This window comes from Nothobranchius furzeri, chromosome 16 (genome assembly GCF_043380555.1).
Source record: "Nothobranchius furzeri strain GRZ-AD chromosome 16, NfurGRZ-RIMD1, whole genome shotgun sequence".
Taxonomy (NCBI): Eukaryota; Metazoa; Chordata; class Actinopteri; order Cyprinodontiformes; family Nothobranchiidae; genus Nothobranchius; species Nothobranchius furzeri.
In genome coordinates, this window is record NC_091756.1 from 38,368,841 (window position 1) to 38,392,068 (window position 23,228).

At 42.7% G+C, this 23,228-nt stretch overlaps 2 protein-coding genes across 5 annotated transcripts in view; one reads left to right on the forward strand and one right to left on the reverse strand.

The window, feature by feature from the left end:
* Positions 1–10,329, forward strand: part of nrap (nebulin-related anchoring protein) — a 23,074-nt gene extending 12,745 nt beyond the window's left edge. For both annotated transcript variants that reach the window (XM_015963121.3, XM_015963122.3), the window contains 20 exons: positions 1–94; positions 1,519–1,672; positions 1,765–1,869; positions 4,701–4,799; positions 4,938–5,042; positions 5,132–5,239; positions 5,324–5,437; positions 5,513–5,710; positions 5,900–6,004; positions 6,114–6,212; positions 6,297–6,401; positions 6,508–6,615; positions 6,706–7,017; positions 7,095–7,199; positions 7,691–7,789; positions 7,888–7,992; positions 8,077–8,184; positions 8,278–8,589; positions 8,666–8,821; positions 9,408–10,329. The exon at positions 1–94 is cut by the window's left edge and continues 64 nt beyond it. In XM_015963121.3, coding sequence (XP_015818607.1) covers positions 1–94; positions 1,519–1,672; positions 1,765–1,869; positions 4,701–4,799; positions 4,938–5,042; positions 5,132–5,239; positions 5,324–5,437; positions 5,513–5,710; positions 5,900–6,004; positions 6,114–6,212; positions 6,297–6,401; positions 6,508–6,615; positions 6,706–7,017; positions 7,095–7,199; positions 7,691–7,789; positions 7,888–7,992; positions 8,077–8,184; positions 8,278–8,589; positions 8,666–8,821; positions 9,408–9,686 — 2,870 coding nt within the window. In that variant the 3' untranslated portion in view covers positions 9,687–10,329. The remainder of the gene's footprint in view (positions 95–1,518; positions 1,673–1,764; positions 1,870–4,700; positions 4,800–4,937; positions 5,043–5,131; positions 5,240–5,323; positions 5,438–5,512; positions 5,711–5,899; positions 6,005–6,113; positions 6,213–6,296; positions 6,402–6,507; positions 6,616–6,705; positions 7,018–7,094; positions 7,200–7,690; positions 7,790–7,887; positions 7,993–8,076; positions 8,185–8,277; positions 8,590–8,665; positions 8,822–9,407) is intronic.
* Positions 10,330–12,801: 2,472 nt separating this feature from the next.
* The window catches only part of dnmbp (dynamin binding protein), a 62,284-nt gene continuing 51,857 nt past the window's right edge, over positions 12,802–23,228 (reverse strand). For 2 of the 3 annotated variants that reach the window (XM_015963115.3, XM_015963118.3), the window contains 13 exons: positions 18,204–18,418; positions 17,987–18,083; positions 17,643–17,790; positions 16,970–16,987; positions 16,125–16,324; positions 15,893–16,023; positions 15,684–15,788; positions 15,469–15,597; positions 15,023–15,355; positions 14,661–14,852; positions 14,376–14,574; positions 13,632–14,284; positions 12,802–13,557 (listed from right to left, as the gene is read on the reverse strand). In XM_015963115.3, the coding sequence (XP_015818601.3) occupies positions 13,369–13,557; positions 13,632–14,284; positions 14,376–14,574; positions 14,661–14,852; positions 15,023–15,355; positions 15,469–15,597; positions 15,684–15,788; positions 15,893–16,023; positions 16,125–16,324; positions 16,970–16,987; positions 17,643–17,790; positions 17,987–18,083; positions 18,204–18,418 (2,609 nt within the window). In that variant the 3' untranslated portion in view covers positions 12,802–13,368. The remainder of the gene's footprint in view (positions 13,558–13,631; positions 14,285–14,375; positions 14,575–14,660; positions 14,853–15,022; positions 15,356–15,468; positions 15,598–15,683; positions 15,789–15,892; positions 16,024–16,124; positions 16,325–16,969; positions 16,988–17,642; positions 17,791–17,986; positions 18,084–18,203; positions 18,419–23,228) is intronic. The other variant, XM_015963117.3, reaches the window with a different exon arrangement.

The following is a 23,228-nucleotide window of genomic DNA, read 5'->3' on the forward strand; positions in this document are numbered from 1 at the left end:
ACGACTCTCAGATGGCCCATTCTGCTCTGGCCACCAAACTTCAGAGTGACCTTCACTACAAGAAGAACTACAAGGATACAAAGAACAAATTCAGGCAAGGATCTCTGATATATGACAGCATGCTGAGACTCCAACACTGAAACTGTAACGGTTAGAATTATTTCTACAGTGGCGTGTTCAGGCATTTTAAAACGGGGTGGCCCAGATGGGGCACTTTCGTATTTTTCTATTTTCATTTTATAATGTAAAAAAGTTTTTATTTTATTTATTTATTTATTTATTTATTGGGTGATGGGAGAGGGGTATCACTCCTCACAAAATCATTCTTCTTTAAAAAAATAGTAATTTTTTTTTTGCATTCTAGTGAATTTGTGAGTGTCATGTTGTTTTTTTTTCTTCTTTTTCTACTTTTTTTTCTTTTTCTTCTTCTTCAGCACCAAGGCTTCGAGTGCACGGTACACAATTGTGCAAATATTTGCTGAATTGGGACCGGGAGCATTGTGTTTTCAACTGCAACACATGTTGGAATGTTGGTCGCTACGCTACAATAAAAAAAAAAATCCTTTATAAACAACTTTCAAACAAACAACCAAACAATTATTTGAAATAAATTCACATTCATTGCTGCTTTGTCTTAAATATTCAGAGCATCAGTTAATCATCCTAAAATGAATGTTTATTTGAAAATTAATATTTTCAGAAAAGGCACTCAAGCCTTTGCTCCCGCAGCAACGGATTGTGGGTAGTACACTTCACCCAAGTCCACATTGATGCAGACTTGGGTGAAGTGCGGATCAAGGGTGCAAAAGGGGCCTGGTCAACTTCCTCACTTGAGACACCCTACGCCAGGGCTATTCAATTCCAGGCCTAGAGAGCCGGTATCCAGCACGTTTTGGTTTTAACCCTGCTTCAACACACCTGATTTCAATTAGCAGGTAATCTTCTGCAGAGCCTGATGAGCTGCTGCACAGGTGATTCAACCACTGAATAGTGTGTTGGAGCAGAGAAACCACTAAAACGTAATGCATGCTGGCCCTTGAGGCCCGGAATTCAATAGCCCTGTCCACTTGAACCCCTGGCTGGGATCGTGCAATCGAAGAGTGCAAGTGTGGAATTGCGACTTTTGGGATTGGGCCTTCTTCTTCTTCGTCTAGCTGTTCAGCAATCTACTCCTTGGTGCATTGCTGCCACCAGTTGTTTTGGGGTTTATAACCCTAAGACTTTAGTGGACAATGTAAAGTAAATCTAACTCAGTGGGGTGGCCAATCAGATTCCAAGGGTGGCGTGTGCTACCCTATAAACATATCTGTCGATGGTGCCATCCCAGCCCACACCTTGGACACACCCCTGGTTTTCTATATTTTGGGGATTTTTAGCACAAAACAGCACAGAAACTTTCTTAATCAGCATTTGTAGTTGCAAAAAAGGAAACCAGTCACCACAAAACAATAACAGTCGGATATAAAGTAAATGGAACAAAATCTAAAATTTTTGGTTTTAAATGAAATTTTTTTCCAGTGTTTCTCTGGACATGATGAACATCAGCCACGCTAAGAAGGCCCAGGACCTCGCCACCGATACCAACTACAGGACGTTCCTCCATGAGTACACCACTCTGCCCACTGACCGCAGCGTCACCTGGGCTAAGAAGGCCTACGACCTGCAGAGCGACGTACGTCTCTTGACTAACACATTCATACCATTGCAGAAAGGGCGAATGAACAAGACTGCTGTTTTTTTTTTCATGTGCTCATCCATCTTTAGAAACGGTATCGGTCAGATCTGAATTGGATGAAGGGTGTTGGGTGGGAGGCTTCAAAGTCTCTGGATGTCCAGCAAGCCAAGAAAGCTGCAGATTTGGTTAGCGAGGTAATGTGCAACTCTATGGCCCCCTCTGTAGCTGTGATAGTTACTTTATAAATGGCACTGCACATTTGAATATTAGTATTAATGTTAGCTATTTTGCATTTAAATAAAAGTGGTAACAAACTAGCCAAAATAACTATTTCAGTAAGTCATATTTATTGGTAAAACACTGTCAGACAAATGCTTTTAGATGCTTTAGCCTGTTAATTAATGCAGAATATTACTGACAGAGCTAATTTGACACTCAGTTTTCACAGTTCAATCTGAAGTATCACTGCACCATGATTGGATAATGGTCATAGTCTAAATAATAGTTTTTTTTTACAGATTACAGACTGTTCATTGTAGCAAACCCACACTTACACATGAGAATATTGCTTCAGTTTTTATGCCATATAATTTTCATTTATGCTTCATGCACTATTATTATATATTTGCCATGTCCTCATTAAACATGACTTAAAGCTAATTTGGACATTTACCATGGTTGCCAGCATAGTTCACATTTATTGTAGTGATTGCTAACCCACGAGTCATTTGGCCTTCAGGTCACCCACTCTTTAAATAGTTAAAGCTGAATCATCCCTCATCACTAAATTATGTCATATAAAGCCGTGCGACTGGAACATGAAGATCTTTTTCGTGACACATTTATAGACTGGAGGCAGCAAACTCTATTCATACCCCCGGTTATTTAAGGGTCATTCCAGTCGGGGTGACCATCATTAAACATGACTGTCACACTGTGAGTTGGGGGGAGGTTAGGACCCAAGCTGCAGTAAACAGGATGGCACAAGGCAGGAGTTGTAGAAAAAAAGTAAAGTCCTTCATTAGGGATAATTGTCCAAAGTAAAAACTCCAAAAAGGGCCGGAAGCCAAAAACATAAATCCAAAATCCTAATGCATAAAATCCTAGAGACCTAGAGACCAAGTGCTCCTTTAAAGAGCAGACCTGGAGATATCCAAAACAAGACACCAAGAGAGGGAACGAGACAACGCTGACACAAACAATGGACCAACAAAACACTGAGACGCAGACAGGGTTATATACACAGGGGCTGGGTGATTAGGGAATTGTGCACAGGTGAGACCAATAAACAGAGGAGGAGCAGAACGGAGCAGGGGAGGAAACCAGACCTAAAAATGAGGAAGGGAGCAAAATGAACTAGAGCAGGGGTGTCAAACTCATTTTAGCTCAGGGGCCACATTGCGAGAAATCTAGTCCCAAGTGGGCCGGACCGGTAAATTAAAAACAACTTCAGATTGTTTTCTTTGTTTTAATACAATCAATATAAAACAAGGCTGGAACCTGAGGACAGTGTATCCAAAATAGTACAAGTACAACACCTGAAGTGTACTTGAAAATTTGAAATAAATAAAAAGTATCAGTATCAGAAGTCACATCCTGAGTGGCGACCAAATTCAGGATGTGATTCAAGTTCTTGTGTGAGCCTTGAGCGCAGCTTTGTTTTATTTATACTCATTACAGAGAAAACTTGCTCACAAAGATAAGTTTATTTTCACTCTACATTGTAAAGTATGAAAATAAAGTTTACACAACCATCTCGCGGGCCGGATTTAACCCGTTTGCGGGCCGGATCCGGGCCGCGGGCCGCATATTTGACACCCCTGAACTAGAGGGAGAATACTGACAAGATAAAACACAACAGAAGACTAATGAAAAAAGGTGACAAAGGGAAAACGTGAGGGAAACCTAGAGAGCCTGGAGGGGGGCGGGGGAAACACAGGGACACTGAAACCTGGGGGAACACCTGAGGGGAAAATACCTGGAGTGGCCTGGGGAGCACAAGGAGACACATGAGGAACACAAGGAGACACATAAGGGAAACCTAGAGAGGGATGGAGAACACAAGGAGACACATGAGGGAGACGCAGGATGCAGACCATGACATTCACTGAACACAAATATAACAGAGCTCCTTTTAAGCAGGATTTTATATCTATTTTTTTTAAATCCAGCAACTGACTAAGCTCCATTCTGTTTATATTTCTGACTAAACATTTTTAACAGGTGAAACTAGAAACATTTGAATATGGTGCAAAAGTTCATTTATTGCAGTAATTCATCTGAAAATATTAAACTAATTTATGAGACAGACTCATTTCATGCAAATCCAGACATTTCAGTCTTTATTTGTTTTAACTGTGATGATTATGGCTTGCAGCTTATCAAAACCCCAAATTAAAAATATCAGACAATTATAATATTGTGAAAAGGTTCAATATTCTACACTCAAAGTGTCACACCCTCTAACCAGTTAATGAATCAAGAACACCTGCAAAGGGTTCCTGTGCCTTTAGATGGTCTCTCAGTCTAAGCTGAATTACTGACATAAATGGACTTTTGCAACATATTCTCATTTTTTGAGTTTCACCTGTAAGAGGGCATTAATTCCTCCTAGCTATTTGAAATTGGTTGGACTTCAAAAATATGTTTATGTTTATGTTTATGTATTTAGCTGACGCTTTTGTCCAAAGCGACTCACAAGTGGTAATCGGCATGTTGCCGTTGAGGCTAACAACAACAATAACAACAACAACTTGACATCAATCATGGAGAGAAGGGAACGAGGAGTGGACAGCAGAGAGGGGGGACGGGTGCAGGGTCAAAAAGTTTGTTATTAAAATCATTAAAAACTGATATTTGACACATTTGAGATGAAAGCCATGTCTCTGAGTAAAAAAACACGATCTAAGTTCAACAGAATAACAATTTACAGTACTTTATGGTATTTGATGTGATCCTACTGCCCTCTGCTGTGTGAAGAGTATATATGCATCTCCATATTTTATGTTAAATTATGTTTCTCCAGAAAAAGTATCGACAGGATGTCAGCTCTCTCAGGTTTACCAGCATTGAAGACACTCCAGAAATGATCCAGGCCAAACTCAGCAATAAACTGGCTGTTGATGTAAGTTTAACCTGTAATCCGTCTGTAATTTGATTAAATTTTGATTAAACTTCCTGCTACTAACAAAAGAGGCTACTTCTCCAAAACTGGGGATTAGTCTTTTTAAGTGGTAATCTGGGTTGTCGTGTGTTTCTGCAGAGGTTGTACAGGGAGAAAGGGGAAAACATGAAGCACAACTACACACTCAACAAAGAGTTACCTGAGTTGGTGCAAGCCAAGATCAATGCCAAAAACATTAGTGAGGTAAGATTATGTTTTGAAGAAACTAGGATCCATCAAACAGCTAATCAGTCTGTGTCTGATCATGGGTTTTCTTTATGATGCTCTTCTAGACTCATTATAAGGAATCCTGGAACAAGTTACGCGATGGAGGCTACAAGCTGCATCTGGACGCTATTCCGTTCCAGTCTGCCAAAGCATCTGGGGAGATCTTGAGTGATGTAAGGTTTCATGCAAGCACAAATAAAATCTTTGCATTCCAGAACAGTTCAATACACTGATGCTGTGTCACTGTTCAATTTCAGCAAAAGTACAAAGGAGAGTTTGAGAAATCCAAAGGGAAGATGATTGGACTTAAGGGACTGCAGGATGACTTGAGTATTGCTCACTCGGTGCACGCCAGCAGGCTACAAAGTGATGTGAGTGCTTCTTAGCTGTAATTTATCTGAATAAAAGCTGCTGTTTGTAAATATTATCCTTTGCTATCTGTTTAGATTAAGTACAAGCAGGAATCTGCAAAGGAGCTCTCAAAATATCAGCTGCCGATGGACATGATGGATGTCATTCATGCTAAAAAGGCTCAGTCATTGGTCAGTGATCACGACTACAGGCTTTCATTGCATAACTACACCTCACTGCCCGACGACATGAACCTGCAGGCTGCTAAGAAGGCGTACGCGCTGCAGAGTGAGGTGAGTTGCACCTTTTGTGTTTACCAACTCTGTCTTTTTGCTCTATAAATTCCCATAAAAATGTGTCTGATTCTGCTCAAGTGCAAATTAGGACCTTGTTTGTTCTATAAAATGAAGCCATGCAATGGAGTGCTCTAATAGATGTCTCAAAGGTGTGTACATTCATGCATTTTTGTCTAATTTCCACAGAAATTGTATCGTTCTGACTTGAATTACTTGAGAGGTGCCGCCTGGATCGCTACTGGTTCTCTGCAGATTGAAGGGTCCAAACGGGCTACAGACCTCATCAGTGAGGTGAGACATGATCTTTGATTTGTATTTATGTATTCTCTTACATTTGGCCATGCAAATGTGCATGAAGGCCCTTATTGTTTTGAATAGCATGTTTTTTCTTCTGTAACAGCAAAAATACCGACAGCAACCCTACAAATTCAAGCACACTGTTGTTGCAGACTCCCCAGACATTGTCCACGCTAAATTCAGCAATCAGATCACAAACGAAGTGAGTCATTTGGTTTGTTCTCGCTTTTCTTCAGTATCAGAAGATGTATCAAAAACATACGACAATTGTTTCTCCCTTTCACAGCGTTTGTACAAAGAAAAAGGGATAAATGACCAACACAACTACACCATTACCACTGAGAGACCAGAGATCACACAAGCAAAGATCAATGCTTCCAACTTCAGTGAGGTACTATTCGGCTCAGCAGTTTGCAGTGCAGTAGTGTGTGTGTGTGTGTGTGTGTGTGTGTGTGTGTGTGATGTTTTAAGAGGAGTGCTCATTTGTCCTGCTGCAGATAAAATACAAAGAGTCCTGGCACACTCTGAGAGCTCAGGGCTACAAGCTCACCATGCAGGACATCCCCTTCCAGTCTGCTAAGAGCTCCACAGGCATTGCCAGTGATGTAAGTTCATATCAGATCGTTTATAAACAAAAATTGTTCTGTGGTAGTGTGGACAAATAATTCCATGCAAAATAATGCTTCTGTCTTTAGTACAAATATAAACACAACCACCTGCTGGAAAAGGGGAAGCACATCGGAGTAAGAAGTGTCACAGATGACCCACACCTCCAGCACTGTCTGCAGGCCGGTCAGCTGGCCAGTGACCAGAAGTACCGCAGGGATGCACTGTCAGCCAGCGGGCAGTACCATCTCACCCCGGACATGATCCATCTGGTGGCGGCTAAGAACGCCCAGTCACTGGCCAGCGATCAGGACTACAGGAAGAGGCTGCATGAGTATACGGTGCTCCCTGATGACATGAAGGTCAAGTGGGCTAAAAAAGCCTACAACCTACAGAGTGAGGTGAGATAAAATCACACGGGAGAAAAATCCACTCAAAGCGAAATGTGATGCAAATGGTCTTACATTGTTTTGCGTAGAAACTCTACAAGTCAGACCTGAGTTTCATGAAAGGAGTGGCCTGGGATGGAGTTGGTGCACCTCAGCTGGAGGCAGCTAAGAAGGCAGGAGAACTCATCAGTGAGGTGAGAAATGTCATCTCAAAAGGTCATTCACAACACATGGTTCAAGTACCAACAGATCACGTCATATCATACAAGTTCAGATGAGATCAAATTGTTTTCAAGATTTGACCAAAATGGCTACAATTCCATAATTTAACAAAATATTTTATTGTTTGAAATATGTTTTTGGATTGCTAGGTTTTTTACATAGATGTATTTTTGTTATTTCCACATTTCAGTTTTTTATTTATTTATTTTTATGACTGTAAGTTTAATATTTCTATTTAAAATCAAAACTGAGCTTCAAAGTTCTCAGGTGTCGGAGTAAATGGCAACAGCATCTTGTTATTATTAATATTTATAATAATAATATATATATATTTAAACTGTTTAAAAGATAATATTATCATAATTATTGAAATATGTTTTATTCTAATATGTGATTGTATTATAACAATAAATAAACATTTTTTTCATCTCAAGTCTCTCCCATGTGCTGTTTCGTCCTGCAGAAGAAGTATCGCCAGCTGCCCGACAGACTCAAGTTCACCTCGGTTCCTGACTCTCCTGATATTATGCACGCTAAAATGAGCTATCAGCATTGCAGTGAGGTATGAAGACATGAATCAGCTAAATGCATGACCTTATTTCAATGGCTGTGAATTCTGAAACTGATGCACGGTTTGTGTCTGGTTGGGATCTGCTACAGAGGCTGTACAAATCTGGAAAGGATGATGACATGCATAAATACACCTTACATGCAGATGACCCAGACTTTGTCAGAGCCAAGGTCAACGCTCAGCAGATCAGTGATGTAAGGCCATCATAAACAATAAGTTATTTCCCACAGTTGCTAATATCTGTAATAACTGTGTTTTAAAATCTATTTCCCACACAGAAAGTCTACAAAGCATCTGGAGAGCAGGTGAAGACATCAGGATGTGACCTGAGACTGGATGCTATTCCCTTCCAAACTGCCAGAGCCTCAAGAGAAATCGCCAGTGATGTACGATCCTTACCCAAAATGTGCTAATTGCAAATTTGCAGAAAAAGACACCAAATCAGGGTTTTCTAATGAGTTCTTTATTTACTTCAACAGTACCGCTACAAGGAGTCTCACCTGAAGGACAAGGGCCACCAGGTGGGGCTGCGCTGCGTGGAGGATGACCCTAAGATGGTGCACTCTCTGGCAGCCAGCAAGCTCCAGAGCAACCTGGAGTATGCACGTCAGTCCAAGGAGGAGCGATCCCATTACAACATAAGGCCGGACCAGCCCGAGTTCCTGCAGGCCAGAAAGAGCCAAGCTCAGGCCAGTGACCTCACCTACAGGAACAAACTCCACGACTACACCTGTGACCCCGAGCAGCTCAACGTCAAGCATGCCAAGCAGGCCTACAGGCTGCAGAGTGATGTAAGTGCATGGATTACAAAATGGTTGTTCAAAGGGAAAAGGTGCATGTTTAAATCAGGTCTGATAATCGTTGCAGGTGAACTACAAGTCAGACCTGAATTGGATCAGAGGAGTGGGATGGACCCCGCCCGGCTCCCACAAGGCAGAGCTGGCTCGCAGGGCTGCAGAGTTGGGCCTGGCGGAGGGGGTTAGCACCGACGAGGCTATTGCAAAGTATCAGCAAATGATGATGGTGAGACGGCATGGAGAGTGGATTTTACTGTGGAAGTGTAAAAACAGGCATAACCAGAACAGAAATTCTATTTTTCATTAATAATTTATGCGTTTGCTAAACATGTTGTGAAAATAACAAAAGGTTACTTTTTTTTTTTTTTTTTACAATTTTACAATCTAAAATCTTAAATTTGACATCATCAAATGGAAAAATCTCAAAAAATAATTACATTTTAAATACAATCGTTTAATATTAATTAATTGTTCAGTCTTGTAAAATCACAGTTTCCTGTTTAAACTCTGAATGACGTTTTTATTGTGACGTCCACCTGAGCTGTATAGCTCCAAAAGGGGCGGAGTCTCTCACTCTTTTTAACCAGAATCCCTTTGTCCTCCATTGTGAAATTTCTCAGTTTTTTGTAAATTTGATCTTTATTTTACATCAGTTACAAAAGATCAAGGTGGATACTCAAATTTCATATAATTTTCCCATTCGTTTGTTTGCTTTTTAGGTATGTATGGAATGAAAATCTAACAAAGAACTGTAACAGGTATCAAATAGTAGTACAGTGCTTACTCTTTGGTTTCGTTTTTTTTAATTTTAGCTGCATCACCAGCAGCAGATGGAGCAGCAGCAGCAATCCTCAGAGCAGACGGAAACAAGTGAGGAGGTTCAACAGGGCATCAACATGGACGCCATGGAGGTACTTCACGTAAAGAGGAAGAAAACCACTCAGACGGTCCAGAAAAAATCTTCCACCGTCACAACTTCCTTCAGATCCATGGAGAAGAAATCCAGCTCCACGTCATCCTCCTCCACAGCTGCCATCCAGAACACAGAGCAAAGAAGTGTGTCTAGTAAAGCTGCAATAGAAAACGCATAGAGCCAAGAGGTTTTATATAGATTTTATAGTGTTCAGAGATGGAATTAAGTGGTTTATTTACCAAGCTGATCAAACTGATATTGTGTCTCAGTAGTTATGTGAGATTCTGCACCAATGAAGTTCTATCGTGAGCAATGGGAGATTAGTATGTTGAACCAGGGCAGGAGATGTCATGTTGGTGATGCTGTTGATGCGCTCAACAAAAAGGGATTTATTAGGATTTTTGTAAATCTATTGATTGACACTCAGAACCATTGTCTTTAAATATGAAAATGAAGATTTAAGAACAGGAACTGTTAGAAGATGGAAATGTTGAAATGAAAACATGCATGTTTTTGTCTACAGTACGTTAGAAGGGTTGTAAGTTGGACCAGGGTTTCTGAGAGACTGGCAGTACAAAGTGCAGAATATTTATTTTTACATGGTTTCATCTGCAGCAGGTGAGTCTCACTGCAGCCATGCAAATTGTGTCTGATGTATAGCCACGGGCTCTATTCTCTGTAACAGACCCCATGAAATGATCTACTTTAGTCTGGCAGGTTCAGCTGTGAGTTTGGAACGGTGTCACTTTTAACTCAAAGCTGGGCTGGGAGTAAATGCTTGGTATTATTGCCGTTTCAATAAAGTTGTTTTCCAAGGCAAACTACATTTTATTCTGATTCTTACTCTCGGTGAGCAGAGGGAAACATGCAGGTAAAGCTGGAAAAATCAGAATCTGGTGCAAAAGTCAATTTATGTCAGCAATCCAACTTAGACTGAGAGACCATCTAAAGGCCCAGGAACCCTTTGCAGGTGTTTGGATTCATTAGCTGATTCAAGTGTGACACTTCTAATCTGATTGTGGGGTTTTCATTAGCTGAAAGCCATAATCATCACAAATATAACCAATAAATGCTGAAATGTCTGACTTTGCATGTAACGAGTCAATCTCACATATTAGCTGCATGGACTTAGAATTAATATGAGCTCAAAATGTACAATTTAATTCTAAACAAATAGATAATGACCTAAAATTTGGTCTCATAGTAGCTAAGAGCCAACCGCATCACTTGCCACAAGGCATTCTGGGAGATTTTTGGTCAAAATGTAGATGTTTACTGTCTTGAGTCAGTTCTGTCCCACTCATGAATAACTGGTTGGATTTTAATATAAGATTGGATTAATTAACCTTCTTTTTGACCCCAACAACCACAGGTTATCTACCTAGACCCAAACAAAAAGGCTAAAGCTCAGTCAATTGTACAGATAATGAGCTAAACTTTAATTTATTGGTAGCCGAGAGTCCTTTACACCATATACTCCAACATAATGTAGAATCGTGTGATGTTGTGCATTATGTTATCTTCCAGATTTGAACAAAAATATAACTATAATTCACTTATTTCTCAGCAAAAAGTTAAGTTTAAAACTCAGTAATTATGCATTCCTTAATTTATTTAAAATTGTACAAAGTTGTGCACTTCCAGTGAGGAAGCAGAGTCTGGGGACTTTGGGTCGGCCTCTCAAATCTCTGGTGCTGAGGTCACTGAGGTGGTTAAAAAGCTCCTCTGTGGCAAGGCTCCAGGGGTGGTTGAGATCCGCCCAGAGTTCCTTAAGGCTCTGGATGTTGTGGGGCTGTGTTGGCTGACGCGGCTCTGCAATATCGCGTGGACATCGGGGTCAGTCCCACTGGACTGGCAGACCGGGGTGGTGGTCCCCTTATTTAAAAAGGGGGACCGCAGGGTGTGTTCCAACTACAGGGCGATCACACTCCTGAGCCTTCCTGGTAAGGTCCATTCAGGGGTTCTGGAGAGGAGGGTCTGTCGGATTGATGAACCTCAGATTCAGGAGGCGCAATGTGGTTATCGTCCTAGCCGTGGAACACTGGACCGGCTCTATACCCTTAGGGGGATCCTGGAGGGTGGGTGGGAATTTGCCCAACCAGTCTACATGTGTTTTGTGGATTTGGAAAAGGCGTTTGACCGCGTCCCTCTGGGAGCCCTGTGGGGGGTACTCTGGGAGTATGGGGTACCAGGCCCTCTGATACGGGCTGTCAGGTCCCTGTATGACTGGTGTCAGAGCTTGGTCCACATTGCCGGCAGTAAGTCGGGCTCGTTCCCAGTGAGAGTTGGACTCCGCCAAGGCTGCCCTTTGTCACCGGTTCTGTTCATAACCTTTATGGACAGGATTTCTAGGTGCAGCCAAGGTGTGGAGGGAGGGAATCCGTTTTGGTGACCTGAGGATCTGGTCTCTGCTTTTTGCATATGATGTGGTCCTGTTGGCTTCATCAGAACGTGATCTTCAGCTTTCACTGGAGCGGTTCGCAGCCGAGTGTGAAGCAGCTGGGATGAGAATCAGCTCCTCTAACTCTGAGACCATGGTCTTGTTTCGGAAAAGGGTAGAATGCCTTCTCTGGGTCAGGGATGAGGTCCTGCCCCAAGTGGAGGAGTTTAAGTATCTCGGGGTCTTGTTCACGAGTGAGGGAAAACTGGAGCGTGAGATCGATAGGTGGATTGGTGCTGCATCTGCAGTGATGTGAACGTTGTACCGGTCTGTCGTGGTGAAGAGAGAGCTGAGTCAGAAGGCAAAGCTCTCGATTTACCGGTCCATCTACATTCCTACCCTCACCTATGGTCATGAGCTTTGGATAGTAAGCGAAAGAACAAGATCATGGACACAAGCGGCCGAAATGAGTTTTCTCCGAAGAGTGGCTGGGCTCTCTCCCTTGGAGATATGGTGAGAAGCTCGGTCATTTGGGAGGGGCTCGGAGTAGACCCGCTGCTCCTCCACATTGAGAGGAGCCCGTTGAAGTGGCTCGGGCATCTGGTCAGGATGCCTCCTGGATGCCTCCCTGGTGAGTTTTTCCGGGCACGTCCAACCGGGAAGAGACCTAAAGGTAGACACAGGACACGTTGGAGGGACTATATGTCTCACCTGGCCAGGGAACGCCTTGGGATTCCCCCGGAGGAGCTGGCCCAAGTGGCTGGGGAGAGGGAAGTCTGGACCTCTCGCCTTAGGCTACTGCCCCGTGACCCGACTCCGGATAAGTGGATGAAAATGGATGGCTGGATGGAAAGTTGTGCACTTTATGTAAGTAAAAGCTCATAAAAAACCTGAAAAGTTAAAGAAAGAAATCTTTCGGTTTTCATTTAAGCAGTTTTTTATTCAAACTAGTATCACTTTACATCGGGCACAGGATCACATTCCCAAAATATACAGAATTTAATTGCCGTAAATATACATGAGGAGTATGTGGAGGCGTTCAATATGCCTATAATACTCCTTCCTCACAGGAAGTTGCTGAAGTTCAAAAGGAGTGCTTGCAAATGGTAATTTAGTTCTCTGTTCCTGTTTTACTTCAAATAACACTTCAAAGGTCAACACTCCAAACGTGCAGCCACCTTAAGAGCCTCAAACTGTGGAATTCTGCTCTTGTCTGTGCATCAGTGATGAGAAGGTCCAACATTTTTCATTGCAATCTCCTGAAGAGCCAAACCATTCGGACCAGACAATATGGCAATTCACAGGTTTTAACTGGAAACAGGAGCGCATTAATCCAGTGAGTAAAAATAATGAATAAAAAAGTGTATAAATATAGGCAGGAGCAGATTTTGCAGCACTAGTCGGTCACTACCAAAACCAGCTCAGAAATAAGTTACAGTATTTTGTTTTCTCGCGCTCGCTCAGCCGTTGGAAGTTTTGCTCATGTGTACTCAGATTTGCGGATGTAGTTGGAAGGCACGTATCCTCGCTTGCCACCATCGGCCTCCCCGAGCCACCACTCGCTGTTCCCGTTCATGTCCTTAAACTCAATTATCCGCAGCCTCTGATTGGCTGTGATGCTCAACTCGTTAGCACAACGGGCGTTAAAGGAGTACAGCGCATAATAAATCTGAAAAATTCAAGAGGAAATAATTATTAGTTTATTTGAAATAGGGTCACTTTCAAAACAAAAATCAAACTCACCTGTTGACAGTCCAGTTCGCTGTCCTGTTCTGGTTCTGGCTTGTGGTACTCCTCTCTGGTGCAGGTAGGCTTTCTCTGGCTTTTGTTATCTCCATTCCTCCACTGAGGTGAGCTGGAGCCCTTATCCGTGTGTCCATACCTCTTCAGATGAGTGTTTTTTAGTGACGACGACGAGTCCATTCTCTCAGAGAAGTCCGACGTCTCTCTGTTTCCGCTGTCATACCTGGAGTCGTACGGCTCTCTGTGACTGTCCGTGTGCCGTTGGGATGGCTCAGAGTCTCTCCAAATGGGAGGATTCCTGTGAGTTTGTTCTGAGAAGTCTCTGCGATTTGAGTGAATTCGGGGGGAGGAGTTTGAGCTCTGTTGGGTAGATTCAGAGCTGGGTGCATCTCGGTGGTGAGTCCTGCGAGACGAGGCTGAGTCGAGAGACGGGTGTGGCGAGGACTGGCTTTGGGACTGAGATGTGGAAAAGCTGACGGTGGCCGTCTCCTGGTTGAAGGTCAGAGTGCTGTTGCTGTTCTGGCGGGAGAAAACGGGGGAGGAGCCACCATATCCTGATTCGTTGGACGACTGGCTCTCGATGGAGACGTCCGAGTGGCTCCTACGTGGGTTGTAGGGCTTGAGGAAAGAGCTGTACACGAAGCCCTTGGTGACTGCACGAGACAAAAAGAAAAAACAAACACGTCAAAGTTATTTCATGTTAAATTTCTCTTCCTTTAGCACCTAGAGGTGTAAATAAGTCACCTCCGTTATCGATTAGCCAGCGGTTCTGGCTACCCAACGGGTCTTGCTGCTTTATCACACCCACGAGGTCTCCCTCTTGTATGGAAACATCGAGATCCTGAGCGGCGTTAAAGTTCCTCTCAGCCTGGTAAAGCTTCCCTGGGCCAAAGCGAACCAGAAGTTCAGCTCGGTGCTCATCCGTCTGCAAACTGTGGTTGGGCTGAAAAACATAGAAAGAAGTGAAGATTAGATAAACCAGTGAGAATGACTGCAGAGTTATTCACTGGAGTAAAGATTTTAACGCACAAGTCCCTGCAGCTGCTTCTTAGAGTTCTGTTTCTCCAGCGTTTTCTTCTCAAACGTCTTTTTCATGTTTGTGGTGGAAGGAGGGAGGTTCTCTGGACAGAAGCTGAAGCTCTGGAGAAGACGAAGGACGTGACCGTACTCCTCTTGAAACTGGGTGATCAGGTTTCCCTCTGAGCCAACTTTGTTAGAAAACTGAAAATGATCAGATAAAAATAAAAAAATTCAGTCAACAACATTGCGTGGAGAGTATCTATAACTATAAACTATAACTGTTTAATGAACCGAGTTGAAAAACATCAAGCATGCATGCTTTATTATTAGTTTGTCGTATCTAGAAAGTTAATGAGTGTAACTGTGCCAACCTGAATTAGAGGTCTGAGTTCTCCGAGCGTCATCTTCATAAAGTCCTTCTGGGCCTGAGCAAAGGCGCTCACGCTGTCCTTCAGCATCTCCTCCGCCACACTGTTGAACTTCTTTAACTCGTCCAGGAGCTGAGCGTTCAGCGCCTCGTAGTTGTTGCGCGTCACCTGCAGCTCGCCCTGGGTGCGCCGGTCCTTCAGGCGATCGGCACGCTCCTTGCAGTTGTCGTAGTCCAGCAGCTTGTCGAAGCGCTTCTGGATGAGTTTGTGGGGTCCGGCGAACATGACGAGAAGCTGGGAGAGCGGCTTGATGACTAGCTTCTCTGTGTGCTCCTTCTGCACAGGAGGAGACGGATAGGACCAGAAAAATTCAGGGTCTGGTTTGCTACCACTTTGAGAACTGTGGTATCCGACCTGTGTAGAACGTTAATGAGAGGATGAAGACTTACAAACTGTGTGAACTGTTTGTCACTGATACTGCGATGAGCTCTCTGGAAGCGCTCCGGATCCAAAACGCTCCGTTCTGTGTAGATGTCACTCAGGCTGATGGCTGCCAAGACATTCACAGATGCTGATTCCTAAACAAAGATTTGTACAAGCATTAATCTTCTGGTCACATTCAAATAAAACAGACGTTTCTATTCTCCTGGGGACGAGCTCCTACCCTGATGTGTTGTAGATACAAAGAAATGTCTCTGATAAACGACTTGATCAGTCGCTCCTGCAGCCTGAACTTCTTCTCAGCATCATCAAATTCCTCGCTTTTAATCTAAGACAAAAAACATAAAAAATAAATAAAAACAGAGCCATGTTTCAGACAATAACAATAAATCCTGGTTTAGGGTAAAAGTTGAGCTTAGAGCAGAAACCAACCTGGAGTGAAATCCCTGTGAGGTGCTTGATGTGGCTGCTGACTCGGTTGGACTTTTTGATGATGGAGTGCATGCTGAGTTTAGAGATCTTGTCAATAAACGAGTTTTCTTCTCCTTTTCTGTACTTCACCACTAAAATGACAGGAGGAAAAACTTCACTACCACAGGTTTAGGGTTAGGGTTTAAATGGCAGAACTGTTGCTTTCAGACAGTAAGCAGCCTCTGTCATTTACCAAGATCCTTCCTGCGCTTGTACTCGTTGATGTTGACGTTGATCTCCTTGACGGCCTGCACGGCCTGAGTCAGCTGGGGCCGGTCGTGGTGGCTCTCAGGTGTGGCCCCCAGCAGCTCTGTCAGCAGCAGCGGGTACCGCATCACCCGCTGCACAGGCTTGATCAGAAAAGAGCCCAGGTTGATGTAGTTCGCTTTACCCCTGAAATAAAAAAGAAACATCATTGCATGTCGGCAAATGAAAAAAGGGGAAGATTGTTAAATATTGTTTGTGGCAGAAATAAAATCATTATAGCACAGAAACAGACGAGATCTATTTCCTTCCTGTGATGGAGATGAACATGTATCATATGGATTCAATGATCCAATGATATCGACTTCATCACATTCATACGTTTAGATGGGAACCAAACATCTGGAAGGAATTCTAGAGTAAGGAAAGGTATAGGAACTTGATTAGCTTAGTGTTGATGCAATCCACAGGACAAAAATATTAAATCACTTTGGTGGAAGTGATCAAATCACTTGACTTCTTTTCAAACAAATTGTTGTTTCAGAGCATGGAAAAGTGAGCCATAATGTTTACGTCCTGTAGGTGGCACTAAGTCTCACAATCAACCCTCTTTTTGCTTATTCAGGGAAGTAAATGGGTTCACTGGCATTAAACAGAGTAGGATTCTGCACAATGACACACACATGCAAATACATATTCAGTCAGAACACACAGTTTTAAAGTCCACTCTGATTCTGAGCAAGAAACACAAACAAAGGTCACTTTTACAGGTTAGTGAGCAACAGGCATGCCGTCAGGTGGATTCTCATGCCAACACTCATTATAGAGACTTACCACTCACGATATATGGACCTGTCAAAAGGATGAATGGACAAATAACAAAAAGGAGGTTATAAGAATTTTAAAGCACATCGTAGCCTTAATACAGATTTAAACTGCTGAATTAGACAGTGATCAGTGAAACAGTGAAGCTAAGTGGGCAAAGTCACCTTTAAACTTGGTGAATTGCTCAAAGTTGCAGCAAAACTTCTCAAATACATAAAAGATTTTTGAAAAACTCATTGCCCCGATGTGGCCGACGACTTATGACTCACAAAATCACAAAGAGTATACAGTAAGAGGCTTGGGGTGGATGACAGCTTAGCAATTTGCTGTTCTCTGCTGTTCACGATCAGGTTTTTTGTTTTGCTTACGAAGCCCCTTTGTTTTGCAGCTTCCTGTCGAACACAAGATGCGTTTATCTTCAAATGTTGCCGGATCACCCCGAGTATCTGAGTTACAGATGGTAATACCGGGCGGGAGAAACAAGGCAGGGCACATTCTCGAGCTGCTCCACATTACTGAGCAAATCCAGATGGGGAGAGCAAAAAGAGTGGGTTTGTGTACAAATGGTCTCTCCTTTAATGTTTTCCTTTGACTATGAACAAGTCATTCCTCATTTGTTGTATTATGGCCATTACACATCTAAAACTAGCCACCAACCCTTTTTAGATGCGTTTCCTCTCACCTCAGTCTCTCTAGACAATCCTGAATGTGGCACTGAATGTTCTCATCTTTCTCGTAGCTCTCCAGCAGAGAGATGGATTCGTCGTGGTTCTGGCAGTAGAGCTTGTACACCGCCTCCAGCTCAGCTTTGTTGTCCAGAAAGACGCTTCCTGAGAAGATGAGGCACAAAAATATTGTGGTGTTTTGTTTCAATTCAACTAAATTGCATAAGGAGTGGATTCTAAAAAAAATAGTACAAAATCAAACAAGACGTGATCTAATAAAAGTTTGGATGAAGGCTTACCGTCCCATTAAAAACTGAAAACAAACTAGTTCAGAGCTGCAACATTCGAAACGACGTGTTACCTATAGAGTCGGTTTTCTCCAGGGTGTTGTACAGCTGCTGGGACAAGTCGATCACAGAGATGATGTTTCCAAAAAGTCCTTCAAAGTCCACATTCACCTAGACAAATAAAAAACAAAGACAAATCATCATCTAAAGCAAGAAAAATCCCAAAATAATGACATATATGAAAACATGCCTCATGAAAGTAGTAAGAATATAATGAAAAACCCATTTTACCTGCTTCTCCTGCAGAGGCACAATGACCTCATCCACACACATTTCCAGGTCTCTGATGTAGTCCCTCTCAGTCTGCAGCAGCTCCTCGATGACCTTTGACCTCTTCTCCAGCATCCTCAGCTCAGGGTCCTCGTTGCCCGTGCCGGCTGTGGGAGTGGTGTCTGAAGTCGGGGTGGGGTCCAGGGGTTTGGGCTGAGACGACAACAGCTTCATCTCTGATTAAAGAAAACAAAACGCTGAAATGTATTCCCATTTCTTGTTTATAAACACTGTTTTGGTTGTTTTTTCTAAAATTACCTTAAATAAATTTACCATGAGCCTAATATTGTATATTCTGCTCATTTAAACTAGTAAAGAGATTGTTTCTCCAGAGAAAAGGTTCTGTGACTGAACACAGTCGAGCCCACCCACTCGGGCCGCCCTAAACCCTTCATCTTTTCCAGGGAGCTTTTCATCCTGCGATCGCTCTCAGAGGGGGTGATCTCTGCAGAGCCCTGGACCGAAGGGAGAGCCTCTTTCATGCATCACTGCTTTGCATGAATGGACCCTAAACTGGAGTGGACCCAGGCGTTTTGAGAGTGATACAAAGGCTTGTGACAGCAACTACAGACAAACGGGCTCTCAGGGACAGGGCAGACATAAAAGACCCAGTAAGAGACGAGGAGGCGGACGGGGTACAATGGGACTGGAGAGAGATTAAAAAACAAAACAAATCTATTTGTCTATTTTATGCATATTTGCCCTGGAGATTGTAGAAATGTGTCTGATGTGCCTACCAAGAGGAATCATCTGAATGTACTTTATGTGCTTAAAGCATCAGAAGTCCTTTTTACAAGACACACCGTGCCGGCAAATCTGCGTAATATTACCGCAATGGTGTGTCTCATAAACGTGCCATGTTGGCATGGTGATGCTTGAATTTTGTGGCATCTGTTCCGCCCCGCTTGGTAGTATTGTGGTAATTGTCTGACCATTTATAAACAACCTAAGGCTCCCTGATGCTGCCTCAGCGTTGTGACAAATTGACGGCATAGTTATGTATAAACTAGAAATACAGAACGGCCCTGGCTCAACAATCAAACACACAGTAGCTGGATGAAAGGAACAAAAAGGAGGGAGGTGTAAATCTGTAAAAAGCCTGCACTGGCGGGCTGAAGCCAAGGGCGTACAAAAACACTCGGGGGGGGGGGGGGGGCTGCGGTGTCTGTAAAATGCCCGTAGGCCACCCTTTGGACACCCCTGATCATTTTCAGACCAACTACAGCAGCAGGACCGTTTCAGAGTGTTTTAACGCAAAGCTGAGAGCTGTGATGTGTCTGATTAAAGGGGTACGATGCAACTTTTTCATATTTTTAAATAATTTTCTTGAGCCAGTATGTGCTAAAGTGATCCTTTACAGGGTTAATGAAATGTCACTCAGACCCCCCCCCCCCCCCCCCCCCCCCCATGGACAGAATTTCAACCTATTATCACTTCAGAGTGCCAATCCGATTCCTGTTGGACTTATTAAAGTGGAGCTGACATGCCTGGCACTGGACTCTGCTTTCAGCACATTTCCTGCATGTTTTAGATCATGAACACAGACCATTTGTTTAATTTACTGATGAACCACTCAGTTGAAACTAATGAAGGCTGGGGAGACATTTCAGCTGTTAGCTTAAGGTGTTAAAAAGAAGAATGCAAAGCAAAGAGATAAGTTTCACTTTTGGGGTTTGCTAACTTGAACCAGGTCAGTGGCATATGGTATGAGTGTCCTCCCTGAGACTGGGAGATCAGGGTTCAAATCATGGTCGGGTCATACCAAAGACTTTGGGAAAAAAAATGGGACCCAATGCCTCCCTGTTAGACACTCAGAATTAAACGGTTGGATTGGGAGATTAAACCATCAAACTTAACTTTAACTAGCGGGTGCTAAAAGCAAGTCAAAACTGAAAACTCTCCCTTTAAGAAACCACCTTGTTAGTGTTAAAATATCCAACATATGTCTGTTTAAATGAATTTAGGGTGCCCTTTAACCCTCTGGAGGCAGGCGTTGCAGATTTGCAACGTTAAAACCTACCTACCTGGTTACTCCACATACGTATTTCATGAGCATTTTTTTACTCAGAAGTACCCCTGAAGGACTTAGTTGTTCGTCCTTTTATCAAAACTTATTTTGAGCCTGAGAGGGTTAAGACAGTATTGATTTTTTAAGGTATCAACATCAATAAAACTCGGAGGTAAGTAGCAGTGAGGGACGTCTCAGTAATGTTATGTTGTCTTCAGGCGGCTGGAGGTGGTGTCCCCTTTGTTCCTCGGACAGATGCTGTCAGAGCTAACGATGTTAACTCTGATTACTCTAATTTAAAATAAAGCAGGGATCCTGCGCCTACAGTTGACACTATTTCCCCACCCTAAATATGAATAAAAACCTTGGAACTTCTGTCATAATCTGACTCCCACAATGACCCCACCCCTCTTCAGGAGTTGGCTAAAGCTCAACTTAAAGGAGCGTTCCTCATCACTTGAACCGTATCAGCCCCGACATCCGTCCCTGCTGTTCCACCGAACGCCGCCATTTCCCCAATGGTGAGAAAGTAGCTCACTAACGGGGTTTTTTGAAGTCACACGGCGACACAATACCGGCAAAGTAGAAACTAAAGACTCAGAATCTAATCAGACTGAATGGCTTCATTCCCACCTTTGACCTAACACACACACACACACAAACACACACACACACACACACACACACACACACACACACACACACACACACACACACACACACACACACACACACACACACACACACACACACACACACACACACACCACATTATGCGCCCCATTTCACCAGCTTAAACATGCACCACTTCCACCAGAGCCGTCCTGTGAAACCTCATGACTACATTGTAACCCAGTTTGACAGAATTCCCATAAAGTTATTGAGTATTCATTCACTCACGAGATCCTACAGACAAAAAAATCTCCAGCTGGAACTTTAAACACAGCGTGTTTCCTGACAACAAACATGTAATGCACTCTGCCTTTTCATCACATAACAAATCCATGACTCGATCAGTATTGGTGCAACACAAAAACAAGTTCTGCTTAAAAGGGTTTCTGAAATCTACCAGGAGGAAATACTGATTGCAGTAATAGATGTGGGTGTGCTCGTGTGCAGGTTGGACCATTCCCTGTTAAAATACACAGTATTTGTTGGGTGTGTAAGCAGAGAGACATGTAAGGAAGGATGAAAGTTTAACATATAACAGCTGAAAAATTCACTCAAAAGGAGAAATAAACAAAAAATAAAAGATTATATACATGAACCTTTAAATATCATATTTAGCTTTAATCAGGGGAAGAAATGTGGGAAATAAAGTTGTTTACTATAAGATACACAAATAACGCTAACAAAAAAAGCTTTTGGGCATTCTTTTAGTTACTTGATGGCAAAGGCTAAACCTGACATAACCAAAACCACTTCTAGAATTTATTTAAATCAATTTCAACAGAGAAAGGTCATCTTTCTATCAATAAGTCTTAAATAGAGAACAGATGTTTTTATAATAAATCTTGATGTAAACACTAAACTTAGTAAAGGACAACCTCAGTGATATTGCGTGTGATCATCTGCACAGATCTGGTTGCAGCAGCAGCACGCGCCATTAGGACCCACGTTCCTAAAAGCCTGTAACTGATCTAAGGTCAGTAAAGGCAACCGGGTAAACCGGGTGACTCAAATTCAAAAGGAATCAGAACACTTCAGCCTGTAAAGTAGAACTAGTTCCGATTCCCTCTACTCAGAGAAGAGTGGTATGAAGTTTTACAGACACAGTCTCAGCAGGGAGTGGTGTGCACTTTGCAGCACCATAAAGTGACGTGAGAGAAAACAGCTCCAGCTACTTCTGATCGCTGGGTATTCAGGTGAGTCACACCTGAGTGAGTCCTCAAGGGCTCATCAAACACTGATAGCAAATAACAACCAGAAGTTACACAAATGATTTGTAATGGTATCTGGAGTGCACACAGTGATTTATAATAAACAATAATTGATTTTTATGTGTTTTTCAGCTTTTGGGTAGGAAAACTTTAAATAAAAGCAAAAATAATTCCATGTGCACTGTCCAAATGTACATGTTTAATGTGATACTACACTAAATGATCTGAACTGGTGAGGCTTCACCCACCTGTTGCTTATACTTTTCATCAAACCCTTTCAACAACGCTCCTCTAGGCAGCAGCTCAAACACCAACACCCCTTCTGAGATGGTCCTTTATCATTCTGAAGCACCAAAACTGTTCAGAGGACTGCAAAAACCCTCATCTCTAAGCTCCAATTACCATGAGAATAGAAGCCACCATCAACACACACACACACACACACACACACACACACACACACACACACACACACACACACTTGCAGAGACATGGAGGAAAACTGCTAAAACGGAGCTGGATTCAAAGTTTGCAGCTAGAGAACAGTTTTCGGGACTTTTGCAATGTGACAAAATTCCTGATGAGCTCAGCGTTCTGGCTAAGGCTTACACACAACAAACACACCCAGATTTAATTCCTACAACGTCACGTGATGAATTTCATTCAATAAATTAAATCTTAATCACACCCGTTCTTCCCATTCCTGGTCGTCATAATAAATAATCACACTGAGTAACACCACACCCACTTGTATTAGCTGGACTTTATATTGAGTAAAAGTGGGTGGAGTCTGATGAGACCCAGTCCTCTTTAGAGGTGGATCCATTTCCTGTTTACCTGCAGACACCTGTCTGGACTCCTAACAAGCTGATTTCTATCAGACTGAAGCTGCTGAGCTCAAAGCCTTCTTCTGCTTCGACTTCACATTTAAACATAAAGACAGAATTTATCCTCTTCACACAATACATTAAACCACTTAAACCACGCTCAAGTTAACTTTTCTGCTCCTCTATGTTAATATAACTTTTTAAACAAACTAAAACCAAGCCCAGAGAGTGGTGATAGTTTCCCCCATCCCATATCAACACTTATCACTCA